Source organism: Budorcas taxicolor, chromosome 7 (genome assembly GCF_023091745.1).
Source record: "Budorcas taxicolor isolate Tak-1 chromosome 7, Takin1.1, whole genome shotgun sequence".
NCBI classification, from domain to species: domain Eukaryota; kingdom Metazoa; phylum Chordata; class Mammalia; order Artiodactyla; family Bovidae; genus Budorcas; species Budorcas taxicolor.
In genome coordinates, this window is record NC_068916.1 from 22,640,667 (window position 1) to 22,660,346 (window position 19,680).

At 38.9% G+C, this 19,680-nt stretch overlaps 1 protein-coding gene across 1 annotated transcript in view; it reads left to right on the forward strand.

The window, feature by feature from the left end:
* MEIKIN (meiotic kinetochore factor) overlaps positions 1-19,680 on the forward strand; it is a 140,354-nt gene that overhangs the window by 45,445 nt on the left and 75,229 nt on the right. Inside the window, exons 8-10 of the mRNA XM_052643481.1 lie at positions 1,906-1,958; positions 15,234-15,304; positions 19,311-19,391. Coding sequence (XP_052499441.1) covers positions 1,906-1,958; positions 15,234-15,304; positions 19,311-19,391 — 205 coding nt within the window. The remainder of the gene's footprint in view (positions 1-1,905; positions 1,959-15,233; positions 15,305-19,310; positions 19,392-19,680) is intronic.

Genomic DNA, 19,680 nt, shown 5'->3' on the forward strand with positions numbered 1-19,680 from the left:
CTATTCCTCCTATAACCCCTTCCTGCTTGGCAATCACCAGTCTGTTCTCTGTGTCTCTGATTCTGCTAGTTCATAGATCGGCTCGTTTGTGTCATAGTTTAGATTCCGTATATAAGTTATATGATAATCTCTGGTTGCATCCATGTTGCTGCAAATGGCATTACTTTATCCTTTTTTATGGTTGAGTAGTATTTTATATATGTATATTCCATTGTATACACACACCACATCTTCTCTATCTGTTCAGCTGTTGATGGACGTTTAGGTTGTTTCCGTGTCTTGGTTATTGTGAATACTGCTGCTATGAACACAGGGTATGTGCGTCTTTGAATTATAGTTTTCAGTTCAATTCAGTTCAGTCACTCAGTCGTGTCCAACTCTTTGCGACCCCATGAATTGCATTATAGTTTTAAATTTGTCTTTTTGACAGGATGAATTTAAAGGGGAAATATGAAGGAGTAAAATTCTTTTTGCTTACTGAGTTCAACTTTTCACTAAAGCAGTAATAGGAATTTTAAAATAATCTTTTCACATTTAGTTTTCAAGTCCACTGGGGACTCAGAAATCCCACTTTGGTGATCAAAGGCTGAGCTTTAGTCTTTTTGTATTCTTATAATAAATAATCCTCTTTCACACATTTGATTGGGGGCAGTCTCATTTATGAAAGTATGAAATAGAAAAAGAATATTAATTTTTTAAAGTATTATCTCTCATGTTACTTGAGATCCTTACCAGCAGAATCCTAGAAGACAAGACTGCTATTCTTTTTGCATAAATGAGACAATCATGACTCAAAACAGGTTAAGTAACTTTCCCAAGGACTCTTAAGTGTGAGTAGCAGACCTGAGCTTTAAATCGAGATCTGTCTGATTCTAAATGCTGGAGAGAGGGTGGAGAAAAGGGAACCCTCTTACACTGTTGGTGGGAATGCAAACGAGTACAGCCACTATGGAGAACAGTGTGGAGATTCCTTAATAAACTGGAAATAGAACTGCCATACGACCCAAGCAATCCCACTGCTGGGCATATACACCAAGGAAACCAGAACTGAAAGACATACGTGCACCCCAATGTTTATCACAGCACTGTTTACAATAGCCAGGACATGGAAGCAACCAAATGTCCATCAGCAGATGAATGGATAAGAAAGCTGTGGTACATATACAGAATGGAATATTACTCAGCCATTAAAAAAGAATGCCTTTGAATGAATTCTAATGAGGTGGATGAAACTGGAGCCTATTATACAGAGTGAAGTAAGTCAGAAAGAAAAACACCAATACAGTACATTAATGCATATATATGGAATTTAGAAAGATGATAACAATGACCCTGTATGCGAGACAGCAAAAGAGACACAGAGATAAAGAACAGACTTTTGGACTCTGTGGGAGAAGGTGAGGGTGGGATGATTTGAAAGAATAGCTTTGAAACATGTATATTACCATATGTGAAGCAGATCGCCAGTCCAGGTTCGATGCATGAGACAGGGCGCTCAGGGCCAGTGCACTGGGACAACCCTGAGGGATGGGATGGGGATGGAAGTGGGAGGGGAATTCAGGATGGGGGACATGTGTACACTCGTGGCTGATTTGTGTTGATGTATGGCAAAAGCCACTATAATATTGTAAAGTAATTAGCCTCCAATTAAAATAAATTAATTAATGAGAAAATAAAAAAATAAATACTATGCTTTGTACCTGTTGTCTCACACTGATGGATACACATATTGCCTTTTCAAAAAACTATTAGTTCATATAGATGTATTAACATTTTTCTAACTAGTTGTATTTTTTCTACAGGATAATTGATTGCATAGGAATGTCCTTACTTTAAGTATTATTTGAAGATTCTCAAAAGTTACTCAAACAGTAAAAGAATTCCATTAATTTGTTCTTGTTCTAGCATGACGATGTTAGCAGACCAAAGTATTTCTCCAGAACCAAAGGCAGAATCAGGTAATTAATAATGAAATTTGAATCAGGTTCACATTCAGAATCATGTAATTAATAATGTAACTAATCATTTTTATAATCATCTATTTCTTTATTTTTGTCACAGTATGATACATGTTAAGAAAACTGGTAGCCCAGGAAATTGAGTGCTTTTTAGTGTGTGGTTGTATTTAAGAAATGAAGATGTGTGAGGTTAGGTCTTAACTATCCCCACAGTACCTCTCATTAATTCATTTAATAAACATCTACTGGGTATATATTCTATACTAGGCATTACTGATATATACCAACAGGGAATGATATATTTTTCCTGTCCTTGTAAATTTCAATCATAGGAGAAGAAGGTAATCAGTTAACAGATACATTGAAGTTATGCGTGATGATTGAAAAATAAAAGAAACAACAAAATGCCTTGCATTTTTTGGCCCTCTATTATGCAGTTTATTATTAGAATGAATTTAGCAAGACATTTACAACCTTATTAACATCTGCTTCATTTCAGATTTCTATTTTCTTTATTTCCTGCAGTAAGTTTTATAGCATTTGTTTAGGGATAAATTTAAAGAATTGCTTGCTTTGTTCCTGATGCTTATAAAAGTCTGTATAAGCTGGAAAAAAATGAATTTTTGGTGTTATCTTTACTTTAAGCAGGTATCTTAATGAGCATTTAGAAAATGCTAGGTATTAAGAAGTATGGGCATAAAAATGATTAAGGTGGTTTCCATCCTAAGGGAAATGGATCTGGTGATAAAAACTAAACTTGTAAAAGCACACATCCTTGAAAAGAGTAACACCTACTACCCTGGAGGATGAGCATTAGAAGAAAGATTTGTTTTATAGATCAAAGATTAAGGAGCTTGTGAACAAGAGAAGAAAGGTATGAAAGGGAAAGTTGGTAAGGGTACCAAAAACAATCATGATTTTATCTAGATCTTGGCAAATAAAAAGTTTCGATTTGCAGTGGAAAATATCTATAAAGCCTGGCAGTAAGGCTGAATAGTCATTCTGTAATTATGTATGCTTTTGTATTCTTATTATTATGTGGTTGATTGACTTAAATTTTAAAATTAAATAAATCACATTTTGCTCTAGTGGTATTCTTCACATATTCCTTAATTCAACATATCCGTTTGTTCCAGTTGTTTGTCAGGCTCTAAACTAAGTGTTAGGAAACCAAGAAATGGCTATATTTCTGACCTCAAGGATCCAATAGTCTAGTAATAGAAACAAACAAGAAATTACTTCTCAGACTTCTGCTCAACCTTCTTTGCAAACTTACCTATTGCTATTGGTTATTAAATGTGGGAGTTCTTAAAGGCTGATTCCTTGATTTTAATCTCCTTTCAGTCTACCCATTGATATGTATAAGTGTCCTATAAAAGGCAGGACTTCCAGATTTTCCATTCTGGACTCTCTTCTCTGGATGCAGCTGCCTCTGGACATCTCCCCTTGGATGATGTAGAGATACCTTATCTCATCATTCATTAATTTCCCTCATTCAGCAAATATTTATTAAGCACTCATGGTGTAACACAAACTATTTTAGTTGCTGGGGAACATGACAAATTCCTTGCCCTAACATAGTATATGTTATAGTAGAGAAACAAAGATAATAAACAGATAAACAAGTACATATAACAATGTCAGAAATAAGAGTAATGTAGGACAAAAAGGAAGGTACAAACACAGAGTGTGGCTAGGGATGCTGTTTTGGACAAGTTAATCAGGGTAGGCCTTTCTGAGGACGGGACATTTGCACAGAGCTTGAATGAAGTGAGAGAGTGGGCTATGTGAAAAATCTGAGGGCAGAGCATGCCAGGCGAAGGGAATAATAAGAGAAAAGGCCATGAGATGGGAATGTGTTTAGCATGTTTGAAGTAAAGAGGTTAGTGTGAAAAGAGGAGCAAAATAAGGAAGTAAAAACGAATAGTTGAGGACATCCCTGGTGACTCAGTGGATAAGCATCTACCTGCCAATACAGGGAACATGGGTTCAGTCCCTGGCCTGAGAAGATTCCACATGCCACAGAGCAGCTAAGCCCATGTGCTACAACTACTGAGCCCAGGCTCTGGAACCTGCAGGCCACAATTAGTGGGCCGGTGTGTACTGAAGCCAGTACACCTAGAGCCTGTGCTCCTCAACAAGAGAAGCCACTGCAATGACAAGCCCACTCATGACAAGAAGAGTAGACCCTGCTTGCTGCAACCAAGGAAAGCCCATGTGCAGCAACAAAGACACAGAGCAGCCAAAAATAAAAATAATTAATTAAAAAATATTTTTAAAAAATTTCTGATGGAGTGTTAATCTTAAAAAAAAGAGTGGATGAATTGTGGTCACAGAGCAAGTAGTATAATGTAGTCTTATATGCCATCACAAGGAGGAGGAATTTTTTTCTGAATGTTCTGATAAGTACATTTAGAGTAGAGGAAGGACATGATAAGGTACATATTTTAGAATTATTTTCTGGCTGCTGTGTGGAGAATAGACTAAGGGGGCAAGAGTAGAGGCAAGAAAACATTGTCAGATAAACTATTGGAATGGTCAAATAATAGTATTTGAGACTTAAGTGGTAGCAGTGGTCTGATTTGAAATATATTTTAAAGGCAGATGGGCCAGGATTTTCTGATTAGACTCCTTAATGGGTAAGAGAGAACAGTCAAGAATGACTCTTAAATTATTAGTTTGAGCAACTAGATGACTATTGGTATCATTTCTTGCAATAGGGACATTGTAGGGCTGAGCAAGTTAGGAGAGTGACTAAGAGACTTTGATTTGCACATATTAACTTTTTTCTGTCAGCTCATGTACATAATGTTCCATGAAAGAATAAATAAACAAATATGCATATACTCAATATATTCAATATATATGAAGCTCAAGATCAGGCAAGATTATTCTGGAAGACAGAAGTCAGAATAATGATAATCTTTAGAAAGGGAGATCAGTACAGTTTAGTCGCGCAGTCATGTCTGACTCTTTGCAACTGCAGCATGGACTGCAGCATGCCAGGCCTCCCTGTCCATCATCAACACCCAGAGTTTACTCAAATTCATGTCCATTGAGTCAGTGATGCCATCCAATCATCTCCTCCTCTGTCATCCCCTTATGAGTCAGCTCTTCATATCAGGTGACCAAAGTATTGGAGTTTCAGCTTCAACATCAGTCCTTCCAATGAACACTCAGGGACTGATTTCTTTTAGGATAGACTAGTTGGATCTCCCTGCAGTTCAAAGGACTCTCAAGAGTCCTCTCCAACACCATATGCAAAAGCATCAATTCTTTGTCGCTCAGCTTTCTTTATAGTCCAACTCTCACATCCATACATGACTACTGGAGAAACCATAGCCTTGACTAAATGGACCTTTGTTGACAAAGTAGTATCTCTGTTTTTTAATATGCTGCCTAGGTTGGTCATAATGTTCCTTCCAAAGAATAAGCGTCTTTTAATTTCATGGCTGCAATCACCATCTGCAGTGATTTTGGAGCCAAAAGAAATAAAGTCTGACACTGTTTCCCCATCTATTTCCCATGAAGTGATGGGACTGGATGTCATGATCTTTGTTTTCTGAATGTTGAGATTTAAGCCAATCTTTCATTTCTCCTCTTTCACTTTCATCAAGAGATTCTTCAGTTCTTCTTCACTTTCTGCCATAAGGGTGGTGTCATCTGCATATCTGAGGTTATTGATATTTCTTCCGGCAATCTTCATTCCAGCTTGTGCTTCATCCAGACCAGAATTTCTCATGATATACTCTTCATATAAGTTAAATAAGCAGGGTGACAATATACAGCCTTGACGTACTCCTTTTCCTATTTGGAACCAGTCTGTTGTTCCATGTCCAGTTCTAACTGTTGCTTCCTGACCTGTATACAGATTTCTCAAGAGGCAGGTCAGGTAGTCTGGTATTCCCATCTTTTTCAGAATTTTCCACAGTTTATTGGGATCCACACAGTCAGAGGCTTTGGCATAGTCAATAAAGCAGAAATAGATGTTTTTCTGGAACTCTCTTGCTTTGTCGATGATCCAGCGGATGTTGGCAATTTTATCTCTGGTTCCTCTGCCTTTTCTAAAACCAGCTTGAACATCAGGGGGTTCCCAGTTCACATATTGTTGAAGCCTGGCTTGGAGAATTTTGAGCATTACTTTACTAGCATGTGAGATGAGTGCAATTGTGCGGTAGTTTGAGCATTCTTTTGCATTGCCTTTCTTTGGGATTGCAATGAAAACTGACCTTTTCCAGTCCTGTGGCCACTGCTGAGTTTTCCAAATTTGCTGGCATATTGAGTGCAGCACTTTCACAGCATCCTCTTTCAGGATTTGAAATAGCTCCACTGGAATTCCATCACCTCCACTAGCTTTGTTCATAGTGATGCTTTCTAAGGCCCACTTAACTTCACATTCCAGGATGTCTGGCTCTAGGTGAGTGATCCCACCATCGTGATTATCTGGGTTGTGAAAATCTTTTTTTGTACAGTTCTTCTGTGTATTCTTGCCACCTCTTCTTAATATCTTCTGCTTCTATTAGGTCCCTACCATTTCTGTCCTTTATTGAGCCCATCTTTGCATGAAATGTTCCCTTGGTATCTCTAATTTTCTTGAAGAGATCTCTAGTCTTTCCCATCCTATTGTTTTCCTCTATTTCTTTGCACTGATCACTGAGGAAGGCTTTCTTATCTCTCCGTGCTATTCTTTGAAACTCTGCATTCAAATGGGTATAACTTTCCTTTTCTCCTTTGCTTTTCAGTTCTCTTCCTTTCACAGCTATTTGTAAGGCCTCCTCAGACAGCCATTTTGCTTTTTTGCATTTCTTTTTCTTGGGGAGATACTAACTGGGAAAGAAAATGTAGGAAACTTCTGCAGTGTTGGAAATATTTTATGTCTTGACCTAGGGGATAACTATGTGGACGAATCCATGTAAATACAAGAGTTGTTCCCACTACTGTATATATGGATTACGCTGGAAAATATTAAAACTTCAAGAGGCTTATTAACCTTCAGTTGGGGATGTCATAAAAGCAATTTGTGACACAAGAGCCCAGAGTTCAAGGCAGAGGCTGCGGCTGTAGATAAACATTTAGAGTCCAATATAGAGGTTTCGGGAGAAGGCAATGGCAACCCACCCCAGTACTCTTGCCTGGAAAATCCCATGGATGGAGGAGCCTGGTAGGCTGCAGTCCATGGGGTCGGGAAGAGTTGGAGACGACTGATGACTTCACTTTCACTTTTCACTTTCATGCATTGGAGAAGGAAATGGCAACCCACTTCAGTGTTCTTGCCTGGAGAATCCCAGGGACGGGGGAGCCTAGTGGGCTGCCGTCTGTGGGGTCACACAGATTTGGACACGACTGAAGCGACTTAGCAGCAGCAGCAGCATAGAGGTTCGAAGCCATAAGAGTAGTTGAGTCATGTATGAAGAGAAAATTTTTTAAAAGACATGTAAGAAAGAGTGTGAATGGAACACTTCAACAGTTAGAAGCAGCTATAACAGAAGTTTCCAAGAGGTTAAACAGAAATAGTCGATGAGTTGTCACAACCAAGACTTAGCCTAGTCTTCCTTGTCCAGTGTCCTCCAACTCAGCAAATGTAGCTTAGTAAACTGAAACATGGGACCATTCTCAAAACCTTCTGCTTTGTCATTCCTGTCTCTAATCTGTTTCCAAGTCCTGGTACTAATTTTATCTTTTACAGAACTATCAAACCTATAGCTTCTCTTTACATTGGAAGATGAAGGTGAGAGGAATAATTAGCCTCAAATGTTGCCAGATTTAGCAAACAAAATTACACAATGTCCAAAACTTCAGAAAAGCAGCAAATAATTTTTAATAGAATTGTATCATAAACATTGCATAAATTGCACTGTTACATGGAAAATACTTATAGTAAAAAAAAAAAATTGTCATTCATCTGAAATTTAGTTGGGAATCCTGTATTTAATTTAGCAAAATATTAGCCTCTGCAGTGAGGCTATAATATGTAATACAAGGATAAGAAAAACAATATTTTGTATGCCAGTTTGAAGAGGTTAAGTTTTAACTTGAGGGTAATAAAAAAACCTCTGAAGGGTTTTAAGCAAGTTTTAGATTTTTATTAATATTTTGGGTATACAATGTGGACAGTGGACTTTAGAGGGAGGTGATTATTGGAAGCTATGTAACTGGTGAGTTTGGGGGTACAGATAAAGTTAACATTATTCTCAATGATGAAAAACTGAGAGCATTCCCCCTAATATCAGGAATAAGACAAGCGTGTCCACTTTCACCACTGTTAATCAACATACTTCTGGAAGTCCTAGCTATAGCAATCAGAGAAGAAAAAGAAATAAAAGGAATCCAGATCAGAAAAGAAGAAGTAAAGCTCTCACTGTTTGCAGATGACATGATAGATAGTGTACATAGAAAACCCCAAAGATCCTATCAGAAAATTACTAGAGCTAATCAGTGAATTCAGCAAAGTCACAGGATACAAAATCAGTTCACAGAAATCACTTGCATTTCTATATACTAATAATGAAAAATCAGAAAGAGAAATTAAGGAATCAATCCCATTCACCACTGCAACAAAAAGAATAAAATATCTAGGAATAAACTTGCCTAAGGAGACAAAAGAACTGTACACAGAAAATTATATGACACTGATGAAAGAAATCAAAGGAGACATGAACAGATGTAGAGAGATTCCATGTTCCTGGGTAGGAAGAATCAATATCGTGAAAATGATTATACTACCAAATGCAAAATACAGACTCAATGAGATCCCTATCAAATTACCAATGGCATTTCCCACAGAACTAGAACAAAAGATTTCACAAACATATGGAAACATTAAAGACCCTGAATAGCCAAAGGAGTCTTGAGAAAGAAGAATGGTGCTGGAGGAATCAACCTTCCTGACTTCAGATGATACTACAAAGCTACATTCATCAAGACAGTATGGTACTGGCACAAAAACAGAAATATAGACCAATGGAACAAGATAGAAAGCCCAGAAATAAACCCATGCACCTATGGGTATCTTTTTTTCATTGACAAAGGAGGCAAAAATATACAATGGGGCAAAGACAATGTGGCAAAGACCTCTTCAACAAATGGTGCTGGGAAAACTGGACAGCTACATGTAAAAGAATGAAATTAGAACACTTCCTAACACCATACAAAAAGATAAACTGGAAATGGATTCAGTTCAGTTCAGTTCAGTCGCTCAGTCATGTCCGACTCTTTGCGACCCCATGAATTGCAGCATGCCAGGCCTCCATGTCCATCACCAACTCCCAGAGTTCACTCAGACTCACGTCCATTGAGTCAGTGATGCCATCCAGCCATCTCATCCTTGGTCGTCCCCTTCTTCTCCTGCCCCTAATCCCTCCCAGCATCAGAGTCTTTTCCAATGAGTCAACTCTTTACATGAGGTGGCCAAAGTACTGGAGTTTCAGCTTTAGCATCATTCCTTCCAAAGAAATCCCAGGGTTGATCTCCTTCAGAATGGACTGGTTGGATCTCCTTGCAGTCCAAGAGACTCTCAAGAGTCTTCTCCAACACCACAGTTCAGAAGCATCAATTCTTCGGCGCTCAGCCTTCTTCACAGTCCAACTCTCACATCCATACATGACCACAGGAAAAACCATAGCCTTGACTAGACGGACCTTATTCGGCAAAGTAATGTCTCTGCTTTTGAATATACTGTCTAGGTTGGTCATAATTTTTCTTCCAAGGAGTAAGCATCTTTTAATTTCATGGCTGCAGTCACCATCTGCAGTGATTTTGGAGCCCAAAAAAATAAAGAGTGACACTGTTTCTACTGTTTCTCCATCTATTTCCCATGAAGTGCTGGGACCAGATGCCATGATCTTCGTTTTCTGAATGTTGAGCTTTAAGCCAACTTTTTTGCTCTCCTCTTTCACTTTCATCAAGAGGCTTTTTAGTTCCTCTTCACTTTCTGCCATAAGGGTGGTGTCATCTGCATATCTGAGGTTATTGATATTTCTCCCGGCAATCTTGATTCCAGCTTATGTTTCTTCCAGCCCAGCGTTTCTCATGATGTACTCTGCATATAAGTTAAATAAGCAGGGTGACAATATACAGCCTTGATGTACTCCTTTTCCTATCTGGAACCAGTCTGTTGTTGATCAGTTCTAACTGTTGCTTCCTGTTCTGCATACAGATTTCTCAAGAGGCAGTTTAGGTGACCTGGTATTCCCATCTCTTTCAGAATTTTCCACAGTTTATTGTGATCCACACAGTCAAAGGCTTTGGCATAGTCAATAAAGCAGAAATAGATGTTTTTCTGGAACTCTCTTGCTTTTTCCATGATCCAGGGGATGTTGGCAGTTTGATCTCTGGTTCCTCTGCCTTTTCTAAAACCAGCTTGAACATCAGGGGGTTCCCAGTTCACATATTGCTGAAGCCTGGCTTGGAGAATTTTGAGCATTTCTTTACTAGCATGTAAGATGAGTGCAATTGTGCGGTAGTTTGAGCATTCTTTTGCATTGCCTTTCTTTGGGATTGCAATGAAAACTGACCTTTTCCAGTCCTGTGGGCACTGCTGAGTTTTCCAAATTTGCTGGCATATTGAGTGCAGCACTTTCACAGCATCATCGTTCAGGATTTGAAACAGCTCCACTGGAATTCCATCACCTCCACTAGCTTTGTTCTTAGTGATGCTTTCTAAGGCCCACTTGACTTCACATTCCAAGATGTCTGGCTCTAGATGAGTGATCACACCATCATGATTATCTGGGCCATGAAGATTTTTTTGTACAGTTCTTCCGTGTATTCTTGCCACCTCTTCTTAATATCTTCTGCTTCTGTGAGGTCCAGACCATTTCTGTCCTTTATCGAGCCCATCTTTGCATGAAATGTTCCCTTGGTATCTCTAATTTTCTTGAAGAGATCTCTAGTCTTTCCCATCCTATTGTTTTCCTCTATTTCTTTGCATTGATCACTGAAGAAGACTTTCTTATCTCTCCTTGCTATTCTTTAGAACTCTGCATTCAGATGCTTATATCTTTCCTTTTATCCTTCGCTTTTCGCCTCTCTTCTTTTCACAGCTATTTGTAAGGCCTCCCCAGACGGCCATTTTGCTTTTTTGCATTTCTTTTTCATGGGAATGGTCTTGATCCCTGTCTCCTGTACAATGTCACGAACCTCATTCCATAGTTCATCAGGCACTCTGTCTATCTATCAGATCTAGGCCCTTAAATCTATTTCTCACTTCCACTGTATAATCATAAGGGATTTTATTTAGGTCATACCTGAATGGTCTAGCGGTTTTCCCTACTTTCTTCATTTTGAGTCTGAGTTTGGTAATAAGGAGTTCATGATCTGAGCCACAGTCAGCTCCTGGTCTTGTTTTTGTTGACTGTATAGAGCTTCTCCATCTTTGGCTGCAAAGAATATAATCAATCTGATTTTGGTGTTGACCATCTGGTGATGTCCATGTGTAGAATCTTCTCTTGTGGTGTTGGAAGAGGGTGTTTGCTATGACTAGTGCATTTTCTTGGCAAAACTCTATTAGTCTTTGCCCTGCTTCATTCTGCATTCCAAGGCCAAATTTGCCTGTTACTCCAGGTGTTTCTTAACTTCCTACTTTTGCATTCCAATCCCCTATAATGAAAAGGACATCTTTTTTGGGTGTTCGTTCTAAAAGGTCTTGTAGGTCTTCATAAAACCGTTCAACTTCAGTTTCTTCAGCGTTACTCGTTGGGGCATAGACTTGGATAACTGTGATATAGAATGGTTTGCCTTAGAGACGAACAGAGATCATTCTGTCATTTTTGAGATTGCATCCAAGTACTGCATTTCGGACTCTTTTGTTGATCATGATGGCTGCTCCATTTCTTCTGAGGGAGTCCTGCCCGCAGTAGTAGATATAATGGTCATCTGAGTTAAATTCACCCATTCCAGTCCATTTTAGTTCGCTGATTCCTAGAATGTCAACATTCACCCTTGCCATCTCTTGTTTGACCACTTCCAATTTGCCTTGATTCATGGACACTTAAGCGCAGGCAGCGGCGGCGTGCCGGCACACTAAGCGCGGCAGAGAGCTATCCCACGTCCGAAGTCAGGGACAGTGTCCCAGAGTGCCAGGCTGTGATGGCGCAGGAACGGCCGGGAGGAGCCACCCTGCGTCCAAGGTCAGTGGCAGCCGGGAGGAGACATCCAGCGTCCGAGGCCAGCATCGGCCGGGAGAAGCCACCTTGCGCCCAAGGCCAGGGGCGGTGACCCTGAGGAGCCACCCCGAGCCCAAGGCCAGGGGCCGCAGCTGGGAGGAGCCACCCACGCCCGGAGCCAGGGCCAAGAAGCGGTGGCTGAGCAGGCACAGCAGGGCCTAGAGGAGCTATCCCATGTTGAAGGTCAGGAATGGGGGCAGTAAGGAGATACCCCTCGTCCAAGGTAAGGAGCAGTGGCTGCGCTTTGCTGGAGCAGCTGTGAAGAGATACCCCACTCCCAAGGTAAGAGAAACCCAAGTAAGATGGTAGGTGTTGCAAGAGGGCATCAGAGGGCAGACATACTGAAACCATACTCACAGAAAACTAGTCAATCTAATCACACTAGGACCACAGCCTTGTCTAACTCAATGAAACCAAGCCATGCCTGTGGGGCAACCCAAGATGGATGGGTCATGGTGGAGAGATCTGACAGAATGTGGTCCACTGGAGAAGGGAATGGCAAGCCACTTCAGTATTCTTGCCTTGAGAACCCCATGAACAGTATGAAAAGGCAAAATGATAGGATACCGAAAGAAGAACTCCCCAGGTCATTAGGTGCCCAATATGCTACTGGAGATCAGTGGAGAAATAACTCCAGAAAGAATGAAGGGATGGAACCAAAGCAAAAAACAATACTCAGTTGTGGAAATGGATTAAAGACCTAAATGTAAGACCAGAAACTATAAAACTCCTAGAGGAAAACATAGGCAGAACACTAGATGACATAAATCAAAGCAAGATCCTCTATGATCCACCTCCTAGAGTAATGGAAACAAAAACAAAAGTAAACAAGTAGGACCTGATTAAATTTAAAAGCTTTTGCACAGCAAAGGAAACTACAAGCAAGATGAAAAGACAACCCGCAGAATGGGAAAAAATAATAGCAAATGAAACAACGGACAAAGGATTAATTTCTAAACTATACAAGCAGCTCATACAAGTCAATGCCAGGAAAACAAACAACCCAGTCAAAAAGTGGGAAAAAGACCGAAACAGACATTACTCCAAAGAAGACATACAGATGGTGAATAAACACATAAAAAGATGCTCAATATCACTCATTATTAGAGAAATGCAAATCAAAACTACAATGAGGTATCACCTCACACCAGTCAGAATGGCCATCATCAAAAAGTCTACAAATAATAAAATGCTGGAGAGAGAGTGGAGAAAAGCGAACGCTCTTGCACTGCTGGTGGGAATGTAAATTGATACAGCCACTATGGAAGACAGTATGGAGATTGCTTAAAAACTAGGAATAAAACCACCATATGACCCAGCAATCCCACTCCTAGGCATATACCCTGAGGAAACCAAACTTGAAAAAGACACATGTAATCCCATTGTTCATTGCAGTACTATTTACAATAGCCAGAACATGGAAGCAACCTCGATGTCCATCGACAGATGAACGGATAAAGAAGTTGTGGTACATATACACAATAGAATTTTACTCAGCCATAGAAAGGAACACATTTGAGTCAGTTCTAATGAGGTGGAGGAACCTAGAGCCAATTACACAGAGTGAAGTAAGTCAGAAAGAAAAAGATAAATATCATATTCTAACCCATACATACGGAATCTAGAAAAATGGTACTGAAGAATTTATTTACAGGGCAGCAGTGGACAGACAGACATAGAGAATAGACTTATGGACAAGGGGAGAGGGTGAGATGTATGGACAGAGTCACATGGAAACTTACATTCCCATATGTAAAATTGATAGCCAACGGGAATTTACTGTATGCCTCAGGAAACTCAAACAGGGGGCTCTGTATCAACCTAGAGGGATGGGTGGGTAGGGAGGTGGGAGGGAAGTTCAAAAAGGAGGGGATGTATGTATACCTATGGCTGATTCATGCTGAGGTTTGACAAAAAAAACGACAAAATTCTGTAAAGCAATTATCCTTCAGTTCAGTTCAGTTCAGTCGCTCAGTCGTGTCCGACTCTTTGCAACCCCATGAACAGCAGCACGCCAGGCCTCTCTGTCCATCACCAACTCCTGGAGTCCATCCAAACCCATGTCCATCGAGTTGATGATGCCATCCAACCATCTCATCCTCTGTCATCCCCTTCTCCTCCTACGCTCAATCTTTCCCAGCATCAGGGTCTTTTCCAATGAGTCAGCTCTTCACACCAAGTGGCCAAAGTATTAGAGTTTCAGCCTCAACATCAGTCCTTCCAATGAACACCCAGGATTGATCTCCTTTAGGATGGACTTGTTGGATCTCCTCGCAGTCCAAGGGACTCTCAAGAGTCTTCTCCAACACCACAGTTCAAAAGCATCAATTTTTCAGCGCTCAACTTTCTTTATAGTCCAACTCTCACATCCATACATGACCACTGGAAAAACCATAGTTTTGACTAGACGGACCTTTGTTTGCAAAGTAATGTCTCTCTTTTCAATATGTTGTCTAGTTTGGTCATAACTTTCCTTCCAAGGAGTGTCTTTTAATTTCATGGCTGCAGTCACCATCTGCAGTGATTTTGGAGCCCAGAAAAATAAAGTCAGCCACTGTTTCCACTGTTTCCCCATCTATCTGCCATGAAGTGATGGGACCAGATGCCATGATCTTCGTTTTCTGACTGTTGAGCTTTAAGCCAATTTTTTCACTCTCCTCTTTCACTTTCATCAAGAGGCTCTTTAGTTCCTCTTCACTTTCTGCCATAAAGGTGGTGTCATCTGCATATCTGCATCTCCATATCCTTCAATTAAAAAATAATTTTTTTAAAAATAAAGATGTGTTTTAAATGCTAGTAAAAAAGTTATAGTAGAAAGAGAGTGGAAATGGAAGGATAAATAAGAATTCAAGTTACATTCAACTTTTTCTACTAATTGAAAGCTAAATCTTTTATATACAGTTTATTTATTCCTGTGAAACCTGGAGGTTTTGAAATAAAGATATTTTTAAGAATTCTTTCTCCTGTCACGTTGTTCAAGTTAGGTTGTTCTAAAACTATTACAAAATCAGTCATTAAAATCAATTTTGTTTTTAAATTTGAGTTCTCTTTTCTGTACTTTAGATGTAACAACAGGTGAAATAATTAACACTAACATATATTGTTGTTTTAGATAATGCATCTTGTGGAGTTTTACTTGCTGAGAAAAATTACCCTTCGACCCCTGGGGAAAAAAGAGAAAAAGTAAGTATTGAAGCAGAATAACCTTATAAACCATAAATTTCGTTAATATAGAAAATACTTTTTTCTTTTAGACAATACTTTATACGAATTATTTTTCAGCTATTTAAACCAATAATTGAAAACATTTTTGGAGTTTATCAGATTACATTATTGTTGCATGCATATATACTCTATATAAATTTAATGAAAGAAGATTTAAATGTACAATTTTTCCAATTGCTTTTTGGATAATTAGATATCTGTTAGTAATTTAAAGTGACAATAATGCATTTGCTTTGTAGTCAAAACAGTATTCTGTGTTAAGGAATTATAAATCAGTACATTAGGCCTGGAATCTAGTAGTCTTTGGGGAGGAATTCAGACTTGACTTTGTATATAGCAGTAGCTACTATTTGAGTGGCTACTCAATGTAAGCATTATTCTAAGCAGTTTTTGTTAATTATATATTTTTATAGCATTCCTGTTAGGTAAGTTTTTCATTTGTTTTATTTTTTAGCTATTTGATAGCTGAGAAAAATGAGGTTTAAGTGTTAACCAATATGCTTGAGGAATTTATGGCGAGTCTTCCTTGATCTGAAGCCTATACTTTTTTCACTCTACCATACTATCATTGTATAACTGGAGAGCAGATTAAAAGAGGGCAAGAGTGTCAGCAAGAAGATTCATAAATACAAAGTTACAAAGATTCTTGGTGGGAAAGTGTGGTAGCTTTAACTAGGATGTTTTGTAGGAGATATGAAAAAATATGCATGGATTCAAGATACTTTGCCTGTAGAGTTCATGGATTGGATATAGAGGCAGAAAGAGTGAGTGGTGTCAAGAAAGACTTCTAGGTTTGTGTCTTAAGCAGCTTTGATGGATAAAGGTGCTATATAATGTGACAGGAAAAGCAGGAGGTCTGAAGGCACATGAAGATGAAAATGTTGGAAGCACCACTGGCTGCAAGTTTTCAGGTCAGAAAAATAAGAAAGGAGTGTACAATATTATAGATATTTTAGAATGTATAGTATTGGACAAAATCACCTGGGAAAGAGTATCTACAGAGTAAGGAAGAGAAAGGGATCCAGGATCAATTCTTGGAAAATTCTACAGTCAGGTGGAAAAGAAAGAGTGGACAGAGAGGAGGGGAGAATAAACAGCATGTGGTATCATAGAAGAGAAGGGAGGAGGACTTTTGCTCCTAAAAAGGAGAGTGGCCAGTTTTGCCAAGCGCTGCTTGCTGGTCATGTTATAAAGAATTTTGGAAAATTGAAGGACTTCCAGTTTCTGATCTAACATGAAAGGAATTTAGAAATCATTGCTCTGTCCTAACAAGTAGAAACCTGAACAAACTGAAAAATCAGCAATGCTTTATAGATCTGTCAAAGAAGTAAGGTCACTTGATAAACTGCTACACCAGATCATGGAAAGACAGACACGTGGATACAGAGAATGTTGACTTACCAGAGCAGAAACACATGAACAGAAACCTCCCTGAGAACCAGTGCTGGGGTGGGAAAACCAAAAATGTCACTGATGAATTTCTGAAGGCTCATTGTGGACAACTCAAGAGGAACCCATTCATCAGAGGAACCTCCACACTTCTGTGAGTTTCACCTGCAGAAACTGTGCCAGATCCTCATAAAGAATATCAGTGAAGAATACCCTCATGGTTCCAGTAGTGAAAAGGGAAAAGAAACCATGTTGAAATACCTCAATCATTTTAAAATATTCTGTTCTTCTTAACAAAGCCTGCTCTCAACAGAAGGTGTTTAAGATCCTAACTTGCTGGGGTTTTAGCAGAGCCTAACTTACCTGGGGAAGGGAAATACCTGATTCCAGCCAGCTCTGCCCTTCCAAGTGGAGAAAGGAAATTACCCAATTCTAGCTCCCTCTTGGAGGGATTGGGGGCAGGAGGAGAAGGGGACGACAGAGGATGAGATGGCTGGATGGCATCACTGACTCGATGGACGTGAGTCTGAGTGAACTCCGGGAGTTGGTGATGGACAGGGAGGCCTGGCGTGCTGCGATTCATGAGGTCGCAAAGAGTCGGACATGACCGAGTGACTGAACTGAACTGAACTGAGCTCCCTCTAGCCTTCTACATCGGGGAATGGAAGTGTCCAACTACTACAGGATGGTCCTTTTTAGCCATCCTGTCTCAATTTGCGGGGAGGGGAACTAAGAAGGACTGGTGATGTTCACAGTCCGGGGGCATAGGCTCAATAAAATACTGATTTAATCATAGAATTGTAGAAGGCTTCCCCTCTCCCCCCACAATTTATCAGTGCATTATTAAAGACTATTCACCACAGTTGTTATTACTCAGTACAACATGTCCACCTTTTAGCAAAAATTACAAGCCATACTAAAGGCCAGAAATTACTGTTTAAAGAGACTGAATAAGCATTGGGACCAGAGTCAGATATTACAGTAGTGTTAGAATTATCAGACCAGAAATATAAAATAACTGTAATTAATATGCTAAGGCAGTTACAGGAAAAAGTAGACAACATGCAATATAAGCAGAGAGATGGAAATTCTAAGAAATAATCACAAAAGGAATGCTTGAGATCAAAAATACTATAGCAGAAATGAATACCTATTTTAAGAAAAAGTTTTATCTTTAAGTTTAAACTTTGAAGTTGAGAGAATTATAAATAGAAATACATATCCCATTTAAATTATGACACACATCCATATAACAAAAATAGGACATCTGAGAAGTGATACAAATGTTTTTATAGCACTGTGAAATGTGTCTTAGGATTCTGAATTTGTTTCAGCCTGAAAAAGATCCTGAGCCTAGAGATACAAATTTTCAAACAACCTTAAGCTCTCGTCATCTAAAAATCAAGATTCCATCATCTCACCAGAGGTCTGTTGTGGAAAGCAGTGCAGGTAAATCAGTTGCTAAAGTTCTGCTGCCGCAGCCTCTCAAACCTGCATCGGTAAGCACTGTTCTTTTATTAGCTGATTCTTGAAAAGATTGTAAAATGGAAATGTGCTTATTAGAAAGATTTAGATGTACATAATTTCTCAGCAAAGCTAGGAAAAATTGCAGAGAATCTATATACTTACAGCTATATATAGGCAGGTATGTTTTAAATGGACTGACAGTTGACAATTGGTTTGCTTGAGACCACCAGGAAAGATTATTCAGCAGAATTAAGAGTTCAAGTGCCATATTGGAGGGGGTAATACTGGAGAAAGGAAAGCAGGGAGAAAGGAAGATTGGGGTGAAATAGCCTTAGTCTTCAATGCAGAGCTGACAAAAGCTCTCCCAGTGGGGAGGTCTGGAGCATAGATTGTCCATTACAGGAATCTTATACTGGGCTGCTATGTTCAAATGTTGGCTGAGGCTTGCCCAAGAAGGTAATGGCCTCAACCTAAAAGCTGAAGCAGATTCTAAAGATGTTGCAGCTGGGAGCTATCATCAGGTAACTATGCTCCTTCAGTGGAGCAGCGTGTATCATATGTAATATTTGCATGACAATTCCTAGGGTAGAATAATCCCTGTTGTTCAGATGAACATATTATAAGATTATACAGCTAATAAATTAGAGAGCTAACAGATTTAGTGTACTAGGTAAATGTACCTATAAATTTTTTGATAAAAGTTTCCTAATAAATATTCCAAATTATGTCTTGAACAACTAGTTTAAGAGATTTCTAAGCCAGAAGAGTGAAAGGAAGAAAAGGTGAAAGAAAAAAAGAAACCTAACTCAACTTCCCTATGATGTTCAAATTTTATGAGTTTGGGTTCCAGGCTTCTCAGCATATACTGACACCGTTTCAAAGAGGTTTATCATCTGTACCACTTGGAGTTTTTTTTGAAGTTGTTTAACCTAGCTCAAGTCAAACAGTTCTTTAGTTACCTGTCTAGTGGTTTAAAATTGAATTAGTAGATTAAAATGTTATTACTGTGACACATTATGATCTAGTATAAAATTATAAAATTTTGTGTTTACCTTATTAATTTCTTTCTTTCTGCTGTTCAATTCTTTGTTTCACAAAATATTGATAGAACACACATTCCAGTACTTCTGAAAAGAAAAGCAGAGGCCTGTTAACAAGTACTCCATCTTCGCAAACACCTGGTTTAGTGGTAAGTGTTATTATTATCATTTAGCACTTGTAGTATCTATTTTCTGGCTCTCTATTCTTGCTCTTTTTCTATTTCTCCTAGACTAGGAGAATATTGCACATAGTCAGTAATGTCTGTATTTTCTGTTGCATAAACATATTTTCACTGGAAGTACTCTATATACTGTTAAACATGAAAGAAATATTTTTCTTCTTTTAAAATTTTTTTTACTGTGGCAAAAATACATAACATAAAATTTGCCCTTGTAATCATTTTTAAATGTACAGTTCCAGTACATTCACATTGTTGT